Source organism: Aythya fuligula, chromosome 4 (genome assembly GCF_009819795.1).
Source record: "Aythya fuligula isolate bAytFul2 chromosome 4, bAytFul2.pri, whole genome shotgun sequence".
NCBI classification, from domain to species: domain Eukaryota; kingdom Metazoa; phylum Chordata; class Aves; order Anseriformes; family Anatidae; genus Aythya; species Aythya fuligula.
In genome coordinates, this window is record NC_045562.1 from 75,333,681 (window position 1) to 75,355,935 (window position 22,255).

The 22,255-nt window shown below is 52.5% G+C and overlaps 1 protein-coding gene across 7 annotated transcripts in view; it reads left to right on the forward strand.

Annotated features, from left to right (window-relative positions):
* Positions 1-399: 399 nt before the first annotated feature.
* The window catches only part of EXOC6B (exocyst complex component 6B), a 269,732-nt gene continuing 247,876 nt past the window's right edge, over positions 400-22,255 (forward strand). For 4 of the 7 annotated variants that reach the window (XM_032186399.1, XM_032186400.1, XM_032186402.1 and 1 more), the window contains exon 1: positions 400-677. In XM_032186399.1, the coding sequence (XP_032042290.1) occupies positions 565-677 (113 nt within the window). In that variant the 5' untranslated portion in view covers positions 400-564. Of the gene's footprint in view, positions 678-10,805; positions 10,858-22,255 lie in introns of those variants that run through there. The other 3 variants (XM_032186403.1, XM_032186407.1, XM_032186405.1) reach the window with 3 other exon arrangements.

A 22,255-nucleotide genomic window follows, 5' to 3' on the forward strand; every position in this document is an offset into this window, starting at 1 on the left:
TGTGTCCCCTCACGGGGGTATCACTGCTGTAGGTTTGTGTCCCCTCATGGAGAATGTTACTGCTGTGGGGTTGTGTCCCCTCACTGGAGATGTCACTGCTATGGGGCTGTGTCCCCTCATGGAGGATGTCGCTGCTATGGGGTTGTGTCCCCTCACTGGAGATGTCACTGCCATGGGGCTGCGTCCCCTGACGGATCCTGTCACCGCCGTGGTGCTGCATCCCCTCACGCCCACCTCCCCCTCCCGCAGCCACCTCCCCACCACCTTCCCCCTTTTTCCCCTCCCTGCTCCCGGCCATCCCCTCTCCCTCCGGGGGCCGGCCCCGGGGCTCTCCCCGCCCCGCTCGGGGCCGGGCTCCCGGCAGCGGCTCCCCGGCAGGCCCCGGCTCAGCCCCGGGCTCCCCGCACTACAACTCCCGGCGTGCCCGAAGCCAGGGCTCGGCCGAAGGGGAGCAGGGAGGGCCGGCAGGTAGTAGGGGAGGCTCAGCCCGGCTCGGCTGGGCTCGCTGTGTGCCCTCCGGAGCCTTCCCCCTGCTCCTCCTCCTCCTCCTCCTCCTCCTCCTCCATGGAGCGGGGGAAGATGGCGGAGCTGGAGAGCCTGGAGACGGCGGCGGAGCACGAAAGGATCCTGCGGGAGATCGAGAGCACCGACACGGCCTGCATCGGCCCCACGCTCAGGTATAGGGCTCGTGGGGACACCCACAGGGCTCGGGGGGCACCCACGGGGTTTGGGGGGCACCCACGGGGCTGGATTGGGGCACCCCGGGGTGCTCCCCCCGTGGGCAGGTGCCTCCTGCCCGAGGCTCCAAGGGGATGTCTCCAGCCCTGGAGGCGGTGTGAGGAGGAAGGGGATTCCTTTCTGCAAGGGAAAAGCCCTCCAGAAAGGAGAGAAACCCCCCAAATCGCTGGATTTGGGGGCGTGGGAGGTGCAGGAGGTGATTGGGGTGAGGCTTGGCTCACCACCTGCCTGCTGCCCCTCTTGGTTCTCCGATTTCTCCTCTGCCACCTTTGGGTGCTGCCTCCTGTCCCTGCGCTGCTTTTCTCCTCGCCGTGCACAGCTGTGGTGTGAGGATGCGTTGGGTGTTGGACCACTTCTCCTCTCCTTCTCGGGGCCTGCGTCCTTCCAGCTCGTCCCCGGGTGACAATAAGGAGCTGTCACCCATCCCGTGGTGGCACCTGTAGGACGGGCAGGACGCAGGAGGAGAAGGACCCACGAGGGTTTTGCTGCCCTCGTTTTTTTTTTTTTTCCCCCAGCACTTGTCAAAGTTATTCCTCAACCCCTTGTCCGCCCTTCACAAAAACCGTGACTAATTGCGGAGCGGGCACAATTACGGTCCTGATGAGGATGTGAGTTAATGCTTCTGCTTGCTTAATGGCTCCTTTGTTCTCCCCTTAAACATCTTTTTTCCAGCGGTTTTTGTGGTGTCCGTCAGCTGGCAGACCCCGCTAATGAGCTCTCCTGTCCGAGCAGTGCAGGTGAAGGCAGCCACTGGCCCCGCAGCTCCGTCCCTCAGCTTTTCTTCTCCCTCCTGCTCCTGCCCGTGGCTCTGGGTCTGCTCCTCGACCCCGTACGTGTTCCCTTGCCGTGCCCTTTAGGGTTTTGCAGCAGGAGTTTCTGCTGCGTTGTTAATTGGGAAGACGTGCGAGCTGGCTGTGCCACCGAACCCAGAACCCTGCTTTCTCAGGAGGAACCGTCTGATGTATTTATTTTTAATCATGATATTTGAGGTGAATTCTGCCCGTTTGAGGGCTGTTCTTGCCAGGCAGGCGCCGTGCTGGTGGTGTCGTGGTCCCGATAGAAGCCACGGGCTTGATTCAGCAAACTGCAAACACCTCCTGCCCCTGTTTAAAGTGGAGGAAGTTCCCCGGGGAACTTCACGTGAAAACCAAAACGCGTTAACTCATAACGCCGGGCACAAATGTGTTCGTTATCTGCTGGGAGGTTAACGATGCAGACGGGCAGAGCTGTTTATAGCTCGCTGTAAGGGTTTCACCTTCATCTTTCGCTTTCTCTCTATCAGCCCAGGAGCTGCTGAGCTTGCAATCACGGTGCCAGGTGGGAGCGTTTAGGTACAAACAGCCCTCCAGCCCCCTGTCCCATCCCCTCCACAGCAGCCCTTCCTTTCTTTTCAGTGTTTGAGCTTTACAGAGTCATGCTTTTAGATGACTCAGGTGGCTTCCTTTAGAAATCAACGGGTTTAAGCTGTCTGCCTTGCCCTGATGCTCCAGTGCAGGCAGAAAGTTCAAGGCAAAGCTTTTTGTGCGTGGATCAATAGGATGCTGGGTTCGTCTTGCTGGAAGGGCTGCCTCTTTGTTTATTTTTTTCTGACTTTGCAGTTTTATTTCTGAAGTCCTGCAAACCCTTTAAAGGTAAAGTGAGCGGCGGTAGCTTTAGTAAAAAAAAAAAAAAAAAACTGAAAGAACTGGTTAGAATGGCTGGGAACTGCCAGGATTACGTGTGGGTGGCTCTTCTTGCTCAGTTTCACAGAGCTAAGCACAGTTAGTCTTGTTCCTTAATATTAAAGGTTGATGTGGAGGCTTTATATTTATCTTTGCATACTCACAGAAGGAACACTAATGAGCATCCGGGGCGAAGCAAGGTTTGTCCTTCGCTGCGTTAACTTCAGCAGTGGCACTTCATCAGGAGGACTTATCTACACGAGCAGAAATGCTACCTGCTCCGAGGATTTCTCGAGTTTAAACTGAAGCAGCTCGGGGTAAACATGATGTGCTGGAGAGTCCGGGAATGTGGATGATGGAAACTTGGAAAAAAAAAAAAATAATAAAAGAAAAGGTGACTCACTGCTGGGAGGCATCATGGAAGAACTGTGTCTCAGGAGCCGGGCTGGCTTCCCTTCTAGGAACAGAGATCCCAAAACATGGTTCAGAAATAGGCTGTGCTGCTGGGCTCCTACCTCCAGCACCAGCTTTTTTTGCAGAATTGCAGTGTTTTCAGGGTCTGACACAGCAGAGCTAGATATCATGATTGCAGCTGGCTCTGTTGTAGGGGCACGGCGCTTGGTGCTGAGTTGGTATCATCAGAGGGTGGCCGAGGGGTTAAGATGGTAAAGTGAAGGTCCAGCTAATTCATCTGTCTGGGTGGGTTCGTGTCCCACCCATCAGGGAGAGCTTTCTGTTAGGGGAAAAAAAAAAAAATAAAAAAAAATCAAGTGTAGTAATTCTCACCCTGGGGCGGGGGAAGGCCGTGATGCCTTCTTGAAGTCCCTTCCAGCCCCGTTTTTTTTTTTTTTTTTTTTTCCTTTTTTTCTGCTGTTTTCTTTCTGTGATTCTGGGAGTCAGCAGGATGGGCCGGGCCTCCATTGTGCGAGGCGCTGTGCAGATGTGGGACAGAGCTCTGCCCCTCTCCTAAATATAAAACGGGAGACGGGGGCACGCGAGGGAGCGTTGCGACAGCGCTGGGCTGTGTGACGAGCGGGGCCCGGCTCGTGGCCTGCTGCGCTGGGGGCTCTCAATATAAAAATATTTAATTTCTATTTTCTATATGCGTGTAGATTCATACCTGACAGCCGACGTCGCTGTGTGCGAAGGAGGGCGCCGAGCAAGTTGAGCGAGGCTCTGTGGGGACCCCCTCGGGTCCGCGATGCTCCTGGAATCCCAATAATGCATTTCAGGATGTCTTTCCTGCTATTCAGCCCCTACTAATTATATCCATTGCTCCTAATTCCACTTCCTTCTGCTGTTCTAATTCCGTTTTTATTTTTTATTTTTTTTCCCCCCTTTTTGTTACGCTCCTTGATTTTTGCAGAGTATTTTTGCGTCTCCTCTCTCCAGGTTTCTAAGAATCCCGTAAATCTGTGGGGTCAGGTAACCTTCGAGGAAAAAGGAAACCTGCTGGCCTAAAAGCTCCTCTGGACAGAGCTGTGACTTCAGAGCACTCTAATTATCCTTACGCCCAATTGACCCATGAGGTTTGTTGCTCTTCAGCGAGCTTTTTGTCCCCTTGGTATGCTTTTTTGGGGACAGGGAGCTAGTTTTTTGTCCCCTTGGTATATTTTTTTAGGGACAGGGAGCTAGAGCTGGACCTCTAACTTCTCCCGAGCCCTTCAAGTGAAATGCCCAAACTCCAGCTCTGTTTTCTGTGCTCTGCTCCCAGCTCATAAATGAATGCCTCAGGCTGGGGCAGGGTTATTCTCCACGACAGCCCCTGTACGTGGGCCGTGCGGCGTCACTCGCTTCTCCCCGTGAGCCCTCGTGGTTGTATGACTTGCTAATCATTTCGCATTTTTTTTTTTTTCTCAGTTTCAGCCTGCGGATATTTTGCTGTCACTTCCCCTGCTACTCCGCAGTGTCCTTTAGCAGCAGATGTCACCTCACGGTTCAAATGCACGCTTGGATTTTTCAAGCGACTTCTTCATCTGCTTTGCAGTTTGCGCGGCTCGAGCTTTTTAAATCAGCCACTGCTCAAAATGCCGTGCCTTCCTCGCTCTCAAGCTGCGTTTGCAGCTTTTTTGAAAGCGGGGAAGGATTTTTAAGCAATGTTTGATAAATTAAAGCAAAAACCCCTCCGGCCGCGCAGACGTAGCTACGGCGTTCCTGCCGCCTCCTCAGCGCTTTCGATGCGGATAAAATTCTGTCTGTGCTCTCCAGGGTAGTCTCCTGTTCATACACCGAGCAGCTCTCTTCTCCTCAGCATCAGAGCAGGATTTATTACTTAATGCAGAGCTATTTTCTTGGGATTTCAGTCGCTGGAAGCTGTGGATCGTGCTCCTCCTTGCTCCTCCTGCACCTTTGTACTGGAGGCTGCTGCAGCGGGAGCTGCTGGGAGGGACCGAGGTTTGCAAGGGATTGTTCTCCGGGGCTGCCTGATCTCAGGAGTTGTTACCCTGCCAGCTCTTGTGTCATCTGCAAATTATATCATCGGGCTCTTTTTTTTTTTTTTTTTTTTTTTGTTTCCTTTTTAGATAGATATTTACTTTCTGGATTGTTCCTCGGTGGTTGCGATTTTTATCGGTTACGGTAGGGCTTGTACTTACCTGAACCCCTTCAGCAAGCTGACAAACATTAGATCTCGAGCAGCAATTAGGCATTGCCTGCGTGCTTTGGTGCAGAGCTCTACTTTTTACCAGGAGCTGGGTATCTGGCTGCTAATTGTGCTTGTTCGGGGAGATTACGGGCTTGTTTAACCTAAGAATGAAACCGAGCCCACTTGATAGGGTGTAGTTTCTCCTAAGCAGCTCTTGGCGGAGATTAAAGCAGGGCTGTAATTAGGCTCCATTCTCTTAATCCTTTATCGAGTTTTCCACGACTGTGTTTGGGATTAGCGTTGTCCCGACTGACCCAGAGCTGCCTGGCTGACCCTTTTCTCACCCCAGCAGCGTGCCACCTTCATCCCACTGCCTGCATCCACCCTGTGCCATGGTCCTGCTTCAACACCAGAGCCAGAGGCTCCTTTTGGAGCTTTCTGGGCCTCCTGATTCAAAGGGATCACAAATATTATTTTCTGGGAGCAAGGAGAGTAGCCCCACAGTGCTGCTGGCTGCGCACCGAGGCACCCTACAAATTTTGGGGGCGCACCGAGCTCCCCTCTCGCTGCTCCAGGCTGGAGCCTTGTTCTGCAGGACAAATAGCAGCAGCTTGCCGGGGTCGTGGCTCTGTCACGGCCCTGTGCTATCCCATTTTTTGGTGCAGAGCTCTGGAAACAGGGGCTTGGCTCTCACGGACAGGGCCAGGCAGGTGCTGGGTCCCTCCGAGCGCCCAGCGCCTCCTCAGCTGGAAGGTGTGTGGAAGGGAACCCGACCAGCAGTGGGGCTGGGTGGAAAAAAGGACCCAGCTATGTGAAAACCTTAGCTTAGGAGCTTAAAAAAAAGCTTAGGAGAGCTGGATGCCTTCGTCCAGCCCTGCCCTGACCTCCTGTGCTGTGAAAATGGGCACGGAGCCGGCAGGTGAGTGCTGGGTGCTTCCTGGGGCTGCCACAAGTGACCTCCCCTGTCTTTCTTTTCCTCCTCCCAGGTGTCAGCATGGCTCAGGTGGGTGCTGAAACGTTGCCTTCCCCTTTCCCTCTTTATTATTTCAGCTGGATCACTTCGCCCCAGCTTCATCTTGGGCTCATTTTATGGCATCCCAGTGCCCAGAGCGGCACGATGGCTGGGTGCTGAGTCCAGGGGCCAGCTCTGCTGTTCAATATCTGACATCCACAGCTTGGCTTGCCCTCTGCGAGCTGCTTTAGTCCCTCGCCTGGCAGAAAAGTGCTCGGCTGGGGAGTGGAGCTGCTTTACGGGGGGTTGGCAGGGAGCAGGAGCAGCCAGCCTTCGGGGCTGGGTGCTGGGCAGGACGGGCAGCCGGGCTGGTCCTCGCCTGCTGCCGTGGGTGAGACGAGGATAAGGCTCTGCGTCGCAGATGTGAAGCCAGGGGCAGCGACAGGCGTTGGGTTTAGGAGCTTCCCAAGGAATATTTCAGCAGGGAGGCGTGAAGAGGGCACGGTGGGCGTCCTCCTGCTCGTGCTACCGACTGTTGCGCTGTCCTCCAGCCACAGGGCAGGCTGGAGCAGGGCTGGGATCTCCTACACGTGCTGGGACCAGCCACCAAGCACCCCATCGAGGTCCTGGGATGGGTAAGAACTGAAGAGCACTCGAAAACCACACACAAAATCAGTTTTTTTTTAAAAAAATAACATCTCTGTGCTACCTGCGGTGATGCCAAGGGCCGGCTGCCGGCGAGGGAGCGCGGCGGAGAAGCGGCGCGGTGCAGCCCGTCCAGACACTCACTGCTGGCCGCAGAGCTTGCTGAGGAAGCTGCTTGTGACAACTGTAAATTGCCTGCTAATAAAAGCCTCGCAGGATCTTTTGAAGCATCTTTCAGCCCGTTCTCCTGCCACCCAGACGGGGAAACTGCAATCTCCTGCAAACGAGCCTGTGCCGCTGCTCATATGCACTTAATTAAGTGTCTTATAAAAGGCAGCTCGTTGCAGTGCTGCTTGAATTATATTAGTGTTCCCTTCTGGTCAGGCTGGTGCTCTTCAGCTTTGTGTTTTCTGCTGTGGAGAGGGAAAAAATAATAACCAGCAAGGGCTCCTGTGAAGTAATTCAGCACCAGCACTCACGGTCCATCGGGAGACGGACGGCCAGCCCTGCCCGGAGGTGTGCTTCATTTCTCCATGCCAGCTTTTAGGAATACTTCATCCAGCGAGCCCTGCCTGGAGGTATGCTTCACTTCATGCTGCCAGCTTTTAGGAACACTTCCTCGCTTGCAGCATTAAGGTGCTGGAAGCCACTTTGGGATGGCGAATCCCCGTAATTGTGTAACCCTTCTTATTTCAGTCCGCGCCCCGCTGCAGGCTGCAGGGAACAGCTCGCAGGAATGCGCTGCCTGATTATTTATAGCTTGCGTTTTCTTCCTTTTTTTCTCCCAGAAGTACATTCCTTTCTGGAGTTTAATGAATCACTGTCAAAGGACAGATTACCGAGTGCCTGTTCCTGTTCCGGGGGCTGTGGAAGTGTGTCTGGGCTCTTGGAGCTCTCCGAGTTTGTTTTTCTGCTCACCCCCCAGGCGCCTTTGATGCCTGGCAGCGGTGTTGTGAGGTCGTGAGCTAAAGGGAGAGATTTCCCTGCTATCATTAGGGAAAAGCAGCCGTAGGAGCCTGTGCTGCTGCTTCTGGAGCTGTCCCTGCGTGAGTTTGCAGCGTTTCCTTGGAGCTGGCAGCTGCCTTATGGTGTCTACCTGCTCCGTCCCCTCTGTCGTGCTCCTCCCAGTTCCACTTCCAGTGGTTTGAAGCTTTTTTTAAATAAAATATCCATTTATTCCATGGATGCAGAAGCCTAACAATATGTATTTTGTGATTGCCTCTGCCCAGAGGAGAGCAGACAGCCTCTGAGGGGGGGAAAAAAAAAAAACAAACCATGAAATGACTGGGATTGCTTAACCCGGAGAAGACAAAGCGGGCGTGTAATTCATCTTCAGATACAGACCAGACTGTTGAAATGATGAAGAAGAGCTTTTCTATTAAGTAAAAGCTCCAGAATTGCTGTATGTTATTCTTACAGCATTGCTGCCTGTTCCTGAGGTCTGGGCCCCAGCTGCAGCAGTGGGGGTTTGGGATGAACGGAGGGGATTGCTCTGGGATGGATAGCGAAGAAAATCTTGCGCCTGTTCGTGCCGGTCACATCAAAGGCTCTTCTTGTTCCTTGTTTTGTCTCCGAGGGTGGTGAGGAGGGGGTGCTGATCAAACTGCACGCAGAGCAAGCACAGGCACGTGCATTTAGTTCCTTGCAGTTTGCTCGTGAGCTTCTGCCGATCTCGTCCCCACAGCTCGGTCTCATGGCTCAGCCAGCTATTGCTCTAACGTTTAAACATTTCAAGGTGATGAATTCTGCAGCTTACTTGCGTGTTGTGCACTTCGTGAGGGTTTCAGATTGTTTTCTGCTAGGACAAGGCCTGAGCTGTCACGAAGGATGATGAGAAATCATCGGTCAGTTGTTGTCTTTTTTTGTTTTCCCTTCTTTTCTCTGTCTTTTTTTTGTTTTTCAAGCTGGAAGCTCTGAATCAATTCAGTCAGTTTTCCTGCTAGCACTGCTCTGAATCGCTCAGGATCCCCGTTCCTTTTCCTGGTGTCTTTTCTCGTGGAGCTCTCACCTTTTTGCAGTGACGCTGGTAAGATCCGAGCTGCACGTAGAAATAAAACTGCAGATTCAGTTCTTGAGCTGGATTAAGCAGCACGGTGATGTTTTAGGCTATGCCACCCGAAGAAGCTGTTCCCTTCTTCCTCCATCGCACACTTACAAATTTGCTAACAGTTTTTTAAGGAAGCCTTTTCTTTAGCTCTGCAGCGGGCTGGGATCTCCACGTGCTGCAGGAATTGGTGTCCCGTTTTCCATCCTTCCCTTCTCTCGCAGTAACAGCCACACCAGCGCTGGGTTCTTGCTGATCCCGTGTCCGTGGCTTGGCATTTTTGTGTTTGTGAGCAAACACAACTGCTCGTTTTGCTCTGCTGGGCTTAATATCTTCTGTTAACACCTCGGTCCGTGGCTGCAGGAGAGGTTTTGGTGCAGAAACTCCTTAGACCCACAGCCAAGCATTTTCCCAGCTGTTCCACGCTGGGTTTGTTTCCCCAAAGAGCTCCCAACCCCTCGCCTCCCTCTGACGTTTGAATAAGCTAGAAGCTTTCATAGATTAAGAAATCAGCTTTTAAAAGGTCCTTTTCTTTTTTGCATAGCTTATTTTGCCATTGCATTTGTGCTCTTTAATTTTGCAGAGCTGGAAAATTTCTCTTATTTCTTGAAAATCTGCTGCTGAGGGGGGTGCGTGTGTACGTGAGCGTTTGAAGCCTTTATTCATCGCTGGTGTACTGCTGGCTTGGAGCATATAAATGCATCTTTTAAGCAGTTACCTTGCCACCCCCGAGCTCGTAATACTTCGAGCTGTTCCTTTTTAATTTCCTTTTTCACGCTGTTTCTCTGTGCCTGTAAGAGTTTTCCTCCTGCTCCCACAGGGGTGCGGGGTTTGGGGCTCCACGGGGCTGCATCACAGATTCTGAACGCTTCAGGGGCTGGGAGCTGAGGCACCTTCTGGAGCCGTCCTGCCTCAAACCCAACAATTTGGGAACCTGAAGCCTTAGCTGTGGGGCATCTCGTCTGCGTGAGGGTGCTAGCAGCATCTCTGCGAGGCTGGTTTTGCGCGTGGCACTCGAGGTGTTCCCAGCAGGTACGTGCCTGAACTCCTGGGGATGGCTCCTTCTGCTCTCGCTGGGTTCGAGGAGCCTCTGGGATCGTTTTTCAGCCAGAGCAGCTCCTCCAGCTGCCTTTTTGGCTCTCCTTCTTTTCTGAGGGCTCGTCGGAGGCAGCGGGCTGGCTGGGTTATTTGTGGGGTGCTCCCCGCTCCGATGCGAGGATGCTCCGTGTGCCTGTCTGCTGGAATTTCCTCCCTCCCCTTCCAAATTGGTTAATTAGCACAGATCATTAGCTCTGCTGTGGGGTTGGCCTTAGGGCTGGCAATTTGCTTGGGCAAACGCTCTGCTCTGTGCTCTTCCAGTCACTCAGAGCCAAAGGGGCTGGGCAGCAGGTGAGCAAATCCTAATTTCTGCTGCTTCTCGGGGTGGTTATTGGCACCAGCTGGGGTGAGGCTGTGTTTTGGGGTTAAAAACCCAAAAGCCCGGTGCTTTTGGGGTTTTAAACTGCGTGCAGCAGTGAAGGAAAGGTGAATATCTGCAGAAGTGGCTGCGCTCTTCCTGAAATCCCTGTGCTTTAGCAACCCGTTACTGGAAGTTTTACAATTTTTTAATACTTTGCTTCTGGCCTGGGCTCTAGCAGGTGGTGAACCTGCTGGTGCTGTCACTGGTGCCAGTGGGGAGAATGAAATGAAGCCTGGGAGCATTGTGCATTGGGAGAGGCTCTTAACAGGGCTTCAGAGCGTGGGGGACAGAAGTCACCTCAAGCCCAGACGTCCCCAGAGTCGCTGCTTTGCTCCCCGTGCCAAAAGGGAGCTGCAATATCCTCGTCCTCTTCTCTGTTCCTCTCCCTGAACCTGCCGATGGTTCACATGCAGCCCAGAGGAGCTCTTTCCCCTTTTCTGATCAGGATTAATTCCTTGCCTCCCTTCCTGCACTAAATAAAGCCCCGAACATCGCTGCACCTCGTGGGACGTGGGGCTGAGGATGCTGCTGAGCTCTGTGTGGCTTTCTGAGCTCAGGCAGGGCTCTTGGAGCCAGCACAGCAAGTCTCCTCCTTAAAATCTGCCCGTGAGGTTCAGAGACGTGCCAGGTCTTCCATAAAAGCTTTCAGAGAAGCGGTGCTTTGCTTTTTTTAACATTTCTTTCGCCGTTCAAGGGGAACGGAAAGGGAAAAGCTGCCTGTCAGGAGCATTTTTTTTTCTTTCTCTGCTGAGTCACGACGACTTCCAGGGTAAGGTAGGCGCCTGGGAGCACGGAGGCAGCGTTTTGGCCGGTGCACGGAGCTGTGGACTTTGCTTTCAGGCTGATGTCTCAAAGCTCAAACGCATGAGCAGCGCTGATGGGAGCGGTGAGATGAGGAAGGGAATGAATCTGGGCAGAGGCAGCGATGCCAAAATCGAGCCAGGGTCCCAGATTTTTTTTTTTTCTTAATTGATAAGAAGCAGAGGTTGCTTGATTTCTTGGGTGTGAGCTTCTGTGGTAGGTGTAATCCTCTAGAACGTGGTGCCTGTTAAAGGAAGATCTTTTTATTATTTTATTATATCCTTAGTATTGCCTTTGTCAAGCTAGCTTCCTTCCTGCGTTGTCAGAAACTAGAAAGCATAAAGACCACTTGAGCCATCTTCCTGATCCATGTCTTTCTTCCTCTCTCTGCTTAGGAGAGCCTCAGACCCCGGAGGATTAAAACCTGAATTTGCTAGAGGAGCAGAGCCCCAGGGAAGGCTGGCAGAGGTGTCGGTGCCCTCCTCAGGCTGCCTTTTCCTGCCAGCATCGTGTGCTGCTTCACCTGTGAGCTAGTGGCTTTTAGGTCCCGAGTGAATTTACCTGTGGCTGCTGCTTGGAAAGCCCTCGTGGGGCTTTCCTGGGTAAGACGTTGCTGTAGGGAGAAGTGGAAACTTCGTGCTCAGCTTCTTTGGCAAGGAGCTGGGCCCTGGATTAAGGCTTTGAGCTCACAGGCTGCCGTGCTAATCGTGTGTTAAGGGCGGGTGGAGGTCTGCTCGCCGTGAATTCCTTGTGTCAGTGGGTCTTCTGGACCCATTTCTTTCACAAATCAGAGAGATTTCTTTTTCCCTTTCATCAAAACGACGGACCCCTGCAGAGCCAGGGTCCCCCCCGGTGTTTTGTGCCTCTGCATCCTTCTGAAGCAGTGGAAGAAGATGCAGTTGGTAGGGGGTGTCCGTGGGGTGCCTTGCAGCTCTGCCTCCCAACACAGCTTCTCGTCAGGTGGCTCACCCATCCTCTGCCTCCTCGTGCTGCCTTTCTTCCCTAAAAGGTTCATAAAGGTGGGAGAAACTTCACAGCTTGGAGTCAGGACTCAGATTTGATGTCAAGCGCTGTTGCTTCTGCTTGCATCTCGCAGCCCAGCACCTCTGGGGGGGTCTTTGGGCTGTAGGAGGTCGCAGGGACCCGAAGAGGCTTTTTGGGGCTGGCAGAGCAAAGAACCCCAAGGGCTTGAATGCTCCTTACACCGAAATGCAGGAGCTCGACTTGCTCGTGTTGGGGACGTGCTGCTTGTGTTACTGATCTCCTTCTGCTGCGCTGCCCTGGGTGCTCGGAGAAACGGTCACCTCTAGGTGGGATCCATCCAAAATGCTGGATGTCATTGCCCTTCCTTTGCATTTAAGTGCTAGAAAAACCCCAATCAGAGCTTTCCGAGACCCTGCCCTCTCATGCAGGGCCGTAGGAAACATCTCTTTAGGAAACAAAGCAAGAGCAAAGCCAGGCGGGGGGGTTATCTTGGTTATCACTCCTGCAGCACAGCCGGACCGCTGCCAGGGGCGGCCTTCAGCTGGGTTCCTCTGGCCCTCCGAGCTGGAAATGCTGCAGGAAGAAAGGGATGTTTACGGTCTGGATGCTGATTTTTGGAGTTGGCTGATTTGCCCCAGACTTTAGGGATTTTGGTTCAGGTGTGGGTTTGTCTCGTGGTCGCTGGAGGTCTGCGTGGCAGGCTCCGGTGACCAAAAATGCTGCCTGCCAGCACCCGGCTGGTGGAATAAAAATAAGATAATGAATGAATGACACAAATGTTCTGGGGATGAGCCAAAGCAGGTTTGCAATACTTACATGTGGATGGTTCATCCGGGTCTGCCTCTTGCTGCCCGCTAGCAGCACTTGTAGTGAAATCATATTAAGAACAAGGTTTTGGTTCTGAATTTATAAATTAACCAAAAAAAAAAAAAATCACAAAAAGTCACAACAGAAACCCAACAAACAACAAAAAACCCCAAACAAAACCACAAACTCCGGTGGTTTTTCCTATTTGCTCTGCAGCCTGCTGCTCCTGCTGCTTTTCTCCTTGCTTTGGGAGCAGCAGCGAAAAGTGCCCGGCCCTTGCTGGGGCCGTGCCACGAATTGTTGCGTGCCAGGCGGGCCCTGCGAGCACTTTGTGCTGGAGAGGATTCCAAAATAGGCGCTGGAAGGGAACCCGGTAGGTGGCACATCCACAGGAGGCAGTGAATACGCCAGGAGGTTTGTGGTTTTTTTCTTTTTTTTTTTTTTTTTTTTTTTTCTAAAAGCTTCGGACGCTGTTGTAGGTCACCATGGAAAGTGAACTCTTTTGCAACAAGGAGAGGGAATAATAGGGGAAAACAAAAACCAAAACCCAAAAAACAGCACAAAACAAACACAGTCCTTTCGTGGACCTGCTACATTTAATCATTATTTGTCCCGCTTCCTTATTTCTAGTTTTTAAACTAAATACGTGGAAGTCCAAAGCAAATAACAACATATTTTTTCCTGGGAAAGTTGATGTAATTAATTCCTCTCTGATTCTCCCAAATAATTGAGATCCCCGTGAAATAAGCTTGGAATGAAGCAGTGCTTTGTTATTTTCCTTAAAAAGAGCTGTTTTGGGGAGACAGGGATGAGGCCAAATGCACTTTGGGCTCGTTTCTTCTGTCCTTGAACTGATCTGTGCCTTGTCCCGAACAGGATCTCACTCGTGCAGGAGGGGAGAATTCCTGCATTTCCCTTTTTCCTGAGCATTTTTGGTGCTGATGGTCAGAGCTGTCTGGTACAGATCCGTTTGAAGTCCAGGGTGCTCGTTGGCACGTGAGGTTATTGGGCAGCGCTCCCATTTTGATGGGAAGCTATAAATGATGGAAATAAGAGACAATTTGGTTAGCAGGGCAAAATACGAGGGACGTAGCTGCTGCAGGGCCTGTATGCAGCCGAGTAGCATAAATCTTTAATCGTTAAGAGGCGATAATAACACAGCCAGCTTTAATTACACGTGTGGCTGAAGCTGCAGAGCAAGGGTCGGACGCGGCGGCGGGGAGAGAAAAATAAATGGAAGCTGGAAATCAAAGCAGGAAGCGCAAAATGAGATCGCGTTTGGCTCAAGCCAAGTGACTCTTACTGGAAAAATAACTCGTCCTTGCTGAGCGTTTGCCTGTGCGCACAGAAATGAAGCTCCCTGTCGAGGGGAGAGAAAATAATCCCAAACCAGGAGCTGTGATGGGAGCCGAGCCGATGGGGTCCTGCCAGCGGGGAGGAACGGTGGCGGCACAGAGCGGGTCGTGCCTTGTGTGTAAGGACAGCAGGAGGATGCAGCTGAGATGTCAGCGGTGCCTTCTCATCGTGTTTCGAGACGGGCAGAGGATCGTGGCCCTGTTTGTGCCACCAGGCTTTCCACAAGGTGAGCAAATCAGGGAATGGGAACCACCCCCAGAGGATGAAAAGTCCGAGCCCTTCGCCGCTGGCTGACCATGGTGATGCTCAAAGTGCAGAGAAATGCTGGCAGACATCCCCTGTGCTTCCACGTCCCGACAGAGGTGTTTCTGCTGAGTTCTGTGCTGAAACTCAGCCTGGTGAAGGCGGCTGCAGGGTCAGCAGCACGGCCACCAGGCAGGTGAAGCTAAATAGGAAGCTACAAGTGGGCTGACACTGCTCTCCGTACTGAATTGCCCCCAGCATGGTTTCTTACATGCTTTTATCTATGCAAAATACACCCGTGAAGTTGAACACGAATGTGTTTTGCCCAAAGGAGGTGTCTTATTCCTGTTGGGGTGGGATATATTCACCCGAGTTCCCAGTCTGAAGAGGAGATCGCCGCTTTCTGCAGCGCGGCTTAACCGTGAGTTGCGTTATGGTGCTGTAAGGAGCAGTCCTGCAGTGGCTAGCTCAAAAAGCAGGGTGTGCCTGTCCTCCTGCATCATCTGTGTGGCATGTAGGAGTGGTTTCACAGGTGGTTTCTCACGCCTGATATCTGTGACAGGTTCTGGGGGCCCCGTTTCCTCCCATCGGTGTGCAGCTGCTGAATAAACCAGCAGCTTGCAGCACTCTTATCTCTGCAGGTGATGAAAATCACATTATTTCCTGGGTGAAACAGCAAAAAACAAGAGTCAGGGCAGCATTAAATACCTCAAGGCGATTCTTCAGCTGTTGCATGTGAAGATATTTTTCCCCCATATCATTTTAGGGCTGCAGGATGTCCGATAACACCCCTGCAGCCCGAAACTCTCCTCGTCTAAGAGCGGTGCAGCGGACGGAGACCGTGCAGGTGCTGCAGCCTGGCCACGTCTTTGGGGAAAAAGGACCGGGGCTGTCCCCGGGGTGCTGCTGCCACATCTCCTGTGAGATCTCCTCATCTTGCTGCGACCGGCGAGAGGGTTTTTGTGCGCTGCCCATCTGCTCGCAGAGGGACAAGGGGAGCGCGTGGTGACCGCTCTCACGTGTGAGCAATGGGAGCTGCTTCGCGGTGGCCATCGACAGAAAACACATCTGCCCCAGTTCTGCTTCACTGCCCTGTTGCCCGGGGATGACTTCCTTCACTAAGAGGCGTGTTTGTATTAATTATTTATTAATTATTCATTTTTTTTTGGCTGTTTCTTGCAGTGCATCTCCATAAAGGGGGTGTTTGCGTCCAGTCCTTCAGCTGCTGTTGCCACCGCGGGGTTGGGTTTTGCGGTTTTCCATCAGCAAGCATCCAAAGCTTTCGAGCTGTTTATTTTTTTGTAACCTGTGTTTGCTCAGAGAAGGTGTAACACGAGGAACTTCTCACCAGTGTGCAACTGGCCGGGGTTTTCGGGAGGAGCTGGCTGTCTGGATGGGAAGGGATGTGACAAACAGGGGGGCTCCCTGCAGAAGCAGATGAATGAACATCACGAGAAGCCCATGGTTAAGTTTAAGTGCCTCGAGGGCTTTGCTGGGCTCACTGGTGAGCAAACAAGGGCTTGGCAACCCCGGGGGATGGAGCCCAGCCTGTGCTTGGGGCTGTCGGGGCTCCTTGCCATCTGAAACCAGTTGGGGTGACACCACCAGGACAAAAACCTTGGGGCTGGTGGCGGGATGATTTAAGCTGGGCTGCTCTTGGATTTTCTTTTCATTTTTCCACCACGCTTCCATCTTTAGGACAAGGAGGCACTCCAAGAGCTTCCCGGGTGCTGGTGGGGTGTTTCCTCTGCTGTTAGGAGGATTCGGACACGGGCAGAGCTGTTCAGTTCTGGCACCCTGCTGTAACACGTATGGTTTTCTGTGCTTGGGGTGCTAAACCTCTGTGCTTTCAGCCCCTGCTGCAAGCCTTGCGTGTGAATACCTCTACTCCCTGTCTCTGATTCACACGAGGTCTGCCCAGGTCTGTGCGTGCATGCCTGGATGTTTTGGCCTCTCTCTGCAGGTGCTGAGGAGCCTGACCCCACCGTTGGCTCAGCGCCGCGATTTCCCACGTGGGGAAAGCCGCAGCCCCCGGTGCCTGTCCCTGAACTCCTCCCCGTCCCCGTTCTCAGGCTGGAGAGCCAGGTTTTTTCACTCGTTGGACCTTCCGCTGCTCTTTAATGAGCTCTTGGCATGCTTTCGTGAGTCTCCTGAACTCAGGATGTATTTTTAGAGCCCCTCGTGCTCCAAGCCGTGCGATGATCATCGCTCAGCCCTGAGCTTCCCTCTCCGGACCAGCTGCAAGCCGCCGATCCCCAGAGCGATTATTCCACGCAGAGACCAGGATTTGGACTTCTTCTGTTGTTTTTTTTCCCCAAGTGGGATGGAGAATGGAGCTGGGAAAGGCTGGGGAGCTGGTTGGAGACGAACAAAAAAAATCTGGGAGCCCCCAGCGAGAGGGGGACGCGAGAGGGACGAGCCCGAGCGAGCAGAGGAGGTGGAACTCATAAATAGTCGATTGTCCTGATCTAATCAGGAGCCCTATTTTTACACATCCTGTGCTCTGTGTATGTTATTTTCTTCCTTTTTAAATCGAAAGAGCTCACTGCTGTGTGTTTTTTTTTCCTTTTTCTTTTTTTTTTTTTTTTTTTTTTCCCTTGCCTGCTTCCCAAACAGGAAAAGCCAGGGCTTTTATTTTTTCCTCCCGAGGAAGACTTCTAAACTGCTGCTGAATGACAGGCCTATTTTGACAAGGCAGAGGTGTAAATAGACGGGAGGCCGGGCTGGGCTCTTTTCATCTTGACGTGGGACGGGGCTTCGAGAAGCCTCTTCTGCAGGACACGGCTCGGGAAGGCGCGGGGGCTGCTGCTTGCCCCCATTGCGGGGCTGGCTCCGTGGTGAAGCATTTCCAAATTGATTTTCCTGGGGGAAATATCCAGGGATAGGAGGGCTGGCTTGCTGCAGAAGCCAAACAAAAGTCCTGCTGGGCTGTGAGGGTGCTCCTGGCAGTGGTTCTGCCATTGGGTATGGCCCTGAGAGCATCCCAAAAATGATGCTGCAAGGAGACAAGGCCCTGTTGTCCTCCAGCACCCTTTGCCTTCCACTTTCTCTGGCTGAAACCCTGATACAGCTGCAATAAATACATATAATATAAATATATATTATATATAATATAAATATAATAAAATACAACCAAGGAAGCACCTTGTGCCCGTGGTATTTCAGGTGCTTGCCGTGGAGGAGCCTCGGAGCGGCTCCATCCGCTGTGGGAATTGCCAGGCTGTTCCGTATTGTGGTCATAAAATGGATCAGCCGGTCCCAAAAACCCTTCCTGGCCTGGAAATGCCTGGATCCCTCGATAACCACGGGGCTGGAGAGCAGATTTCAGCGCCCAGCACCACACAGGACCCATCACAGCGGCCGGCCCTGCCGGCACGGCACCGGGACGGAGGCGAGAGCTTCGTGCCTGATCCCTTTGTGCTCCCCGCGTGTTTTCTCCTCCTCAGCTTTCCCGTCGGGGACGCTGAGGTCCTTTTGAAGCACGTTGGCTCGAGGCCTGAGCCACTGCACGTTGCCTTTTTAAAATTCCTTCTGCGCTATCAGCTGGCCGCAGCGTCCTTCCCTTCCTGCCCTCAGCCGCTTTGTTCTTGAGCGTCTCACCGAGCTGGAGCTGGATGACTCTCTAGGAACCCTTGAGAGAGGTGCTGATCCCATCATTTGGGGCTGTAAGCGTTCATTTTTTTGCTAAGAACAAAAAGCTGAAGCAAACGGAGCTGCCTGCATTGGAAGAAATCCTGCAGCTGCCTGAGCTCGGCACGAGGTGCTCGTGTGTCCCCGTGCTGCGGTGCTTTGCACGTGCTGGGTTTGGGACCCCACGCTGGCAATTTAATGTTTTTCCCCCCTCGTTTGGTGCAGCCCTTGGGTTGCAAACTGAGCCTCTGCAGTGCTGGAGGCAGCTCGGGCTCGTTGCTTGTACAGGAGGGGCCTTGGGGAGCTTGTGCTGCTGGAGCCACCCTGCGCTCTTGGATTTTCTGGAGCAAACTTGAGGTAAATTTCCTAAAGCCTTTGAAGGTCTGGAAAAGGTTTATTAAGTCTGTCTTTGCTGTGCGTTGAATGCCCATGCTGGTTGCTTCCTCTGATCTATCTTCATCTTTCATTACTGCAGGAGGATATTGTCCTGCCTCCCTGCTCCCCATCTCTCTTGGAGTTCTCATAAAGTGTTTTTTGGTTGTCCTATTAGCAGCAGACATGGTGTAAGAAGGGGAAATGTCCACGTGCGAGTTAAGGAATGGAGAGTGGAGCTGCTTCACTTGGCTCCCACATCAATTTTAAATGCTCGCTGTCGATGTGCTGATGGTGGTGCCCGTTTTGGAGGAGGCTGAGGTCGGTCCCTGCAGGAGGGCTGTGCCGCAGCCCCACGAAGGGTGGTTTCGCTGGATCTGCTGCTGGACGAGTGCCTGCAAATCCCCCTTTGCAGCAAGCCTCCTGGAGAGGATGCTTTAGGCTCTTATTTTTCCTTTAAATGCTGCTTCAGCTCGGGCTGTGCTCCTCGCAGACAGCCCGGACAGATCTCGTCCAGCGCTGCCGACGTTGCTGCCCCTGCTTGGACCAAAGCACGACGGCGTTCACCACCCTTCCCCGCTGCCTGAGTGGCTGTGCTTCCCTTGGCAGCCTTATAATCATATTTTTTTAAGTATAAAGGAACCCTTAATTTATCTCTGCTGACCTTTGCACGATGCAGATTGTAAATTCCCCACCGAAGGCCGTGGCCTTTGCTTGAGGCGGCTTCGAGGTGGGATTAGGCATCGGTGGAAAAGGGCTGGGATGGGAAGTTTGTCTTCCCTCTCGGTTCCTTATTACAAATGATTACTCTTCCTGCTTGTAACATCAGGAATCTGCCTTGCGTTGGCTCCCAGGTGGGCTGTGTCCTGCAGCAAAATGCTGCCTGCAGTGACACAGCGAATGGTTGGGACGGCACAAGGTACTGTGCTCCTTTATTTTCTTCTTCAAGCCAAACAGATGGCACTCCTTAGGTCACTCGTAGGGTTCATTTAGGCCTTAAGTCGGGGTTTCTGAATCGGTTTCAGCCTGTCCTTTCTCTTCCAGTTCATCAAATAGGTCCCTTGCATCAGTAATGCCACCAGGCCAGCGTTAAGCAGCAAAGCAACGCCGTTAGGATCGTGCCAGCAGCATCATCCGGGGACGGAAACTCAAAGCAGGTCGCTGTGAGCCTCTGCTGTGACTGCCTGGTCTTCGGGGGCTGATTTTTGTAGAATCATCAAGGTTGGAAAAGGCCTCCCAGGTCGTCTGGTTGTGCTGCAGGTGGTGGCTGCGCGGGTCTGGGTCCCCCTGGTTCCTGAACTGTCCCCGTGCGTGGCCGTCACCTGCGTTCCCCGCTCCTCGATGAGCGCACTGCTGGAGCAAGAATTTAATCCATTTATTGAGCAAGAGCCCACAGAGCAGGCCCCGTTGTGGTGAAGCCAATTTGTCCATGCGGGTTTTTGTTTTGGCTTGCACAAGCTGCTTTCTTTTCCTGCCCGTCCCGGCTGATGGATGGCTCTGGAGATGAATGTCTGTGGTGGTCCCCGTCCGCCGCTCGGAACAAGCCCGCTTTGTGGCTTTGGTTTGAACTTTCAGCATGGATTTTTAATTAAGCTGTAACACAGAAAGCTGTCTAGGCTAATAGCAGCGGATGTAAATCTGAGGTGGAAGCTCCGAGTATGCTTTTGAGTCTAGTGCTTCTCGCTAAATCCTCTTAAATAACTAGCAAATACTTGGTTTTTGGGTACACGGCACAAGCAGAAACACATCCCAGATGTTTTTTGAAACCCGGTATGTTGTTAGAACAAATTCAGATCACTTTTCTATATCTATTTTTTTTTTTAATTTCCCCTTTCTGTAGCCACTTCAGGCCGGTAACTGCAAAATCAGGAGGTGCTCTGGGGCAGGAGGTGTCCGGGGGCTGATCCCGGCCACCTGCAGCCGGCATTTTGGGGACGAGGACGCTTGAGGTGACCTGGTGCCGTGGCCTTGGCTCAGTTTTGCTGAGCCTCTGGTGCTGAGCCTGGTCCTTGAGCTGGTTCCTTGCTCCTGTCCTGGTGCTGGTGCCTCCTCGCTGCAGCTCCTGGGGGCTCAGGGAGGATTTCCAAGACCACAAAAAGGGCTGTGTCTGTAAATCCAAGCAGTACGATCACTTCTGCTTCACTGCTTGGGTGCAGGAGTAAAAAAAAAGCTAGGAAATGGTTATTTCCATGTGTTAGTGTGCCATATATTGGCCGTCCGCTTTTCCTTTAGGGTTTAGACCTGATTTTGACCATCTCCTCTGAATCTGACCTGGCAATGTGAAAATTTAGGGTTTCCTTTGGTGCCATCAAGTGGCAAAACGCAGTAGTGGTGCCTGGTGGAGGTGATGAGGGATAGCAGAGGCTGCGAGCAGGAAACATCCCTCCTGCTTGAGGGTGCAGGGAGATCACAGGGGACGTGTCTTTGTATGGGAAGGACGAGATCTAGGGATGGCAGGGATAATTTCTCATCCACAGAGAGGCTGTGGAGGGTGTAACGGGTTTCCTTCTGTTTCCATCTGATTCTTGGCCTTCTCATTAATCTCAGGCACTTATATGCTTAAGTCATTTGCTCCTAAACATGCTCTAAACACTTAATTAAATTATTTTATGAAGCTTTGATGAGCTGCTCAGGTAATGTTGGTGCAAGCCCAGCGAGTGGATGTGCTGAGAAACACAGACTGAACCCAACCTTCCTTTGGCAGCAGCTGCCTCAAGCGAGTCCATTGCATTTTAGCCCATAAAAGACATCCCCTGTTCTGTACCTTTCTCTTTCCACTCTATTAAATATTAAATTACCTTTACAGACAGAAGCAGAGCTGGAAGCAGAGTCCGTTTGATTGCTTCCTGCTCTGTGCCAGGACCTGCCTCACGAATCACCCTGCTGGGGGATGGAGGTTTGTCTCCACTTCACGTTTGCTGCTTTGTGGACCAAACCCTTGATGTTTTTCAGTCCCAGTTTTCTCATTTGAATCCGTATTTGTATACCGAATCCTGAGGACGGTATTTTCCCAGGAGAGCATCAGCAAGGAGTTAATACTGTGACAAATCCTTTTTTTCTTAAGCCTGAGCTGTGGAAGCGGCTGAGCTGTCTCGATAGGGGTAAAACGAGAACTTCAAAAGGGGAAAAAGAATCACCTGGAAGCAGACACACAAGGCTGAAGCCCCAGAGGTGCTATTTATGCACATTGCAAAGCCAGGTAGGAGAAAAACACTGCTCCAGGAGCCTGCCCAGCCTCCCAGAGAGGCACAGCAGCAGCTCCTTCAGGAGAGTGTAAGCGATGTGGTAGTCACGTATGAGCTCCTTCCCTTCAAAAACAGGTAAGAGGTTCAGGATCTTCCTGTGCCAGAGCTGCTCCGTTTACAGGGGATGAGCAGCACCATCAGCCTGTCCAGTCCCAGCGTTGTGGGCTGCTGGGTTGGGCAGGCTGCTGGTTTTTGAGCTGGGCCAGGATGGGAAGTGCAGGGTGTGCGCTGAGAGGCACGGTCCTCTCACAGCCCGTGCTTTTTCCTGTGTGGCTCAGGATTAGTTAAATGTTGTCAGTCACCAAATGGGATTTTCGGACAACTGGCTTCTTTCTGCCAGAGCACTTCTTGGCTTTGTGCATTAGGAATATTTGAAGGACAGAACGCCTTTGCTGTCTTTATTTTGTAGAAAAAACCTGCTGCTGCTCTGTCTTTACAGCCCTTCAGCCCAGGCGTGCGTGCTGGGCTGTGTGCTGTGCTGCATCCCCCCCTGGTGCGGATGCTGTGACAGTCTGAGAGCGTTTGACCTCTCGAGGAGACTGATAATGAGGGGCTGCGTGTCCTTCAGCCACGGCCAGATCTGCTCAGGGTTCTGATAAGCACAGCTCGTGAAGGCTGTGCTGCAGAGGCAGTGCTGCAGGCACGCTGCCTCGCTCTTGCCACTACCCTCTGGGTGCTGCAGACCTCCAAAAGGAGAGGTAGGCTGGGTGGCTGGGAACCACTAACCTTGTAAA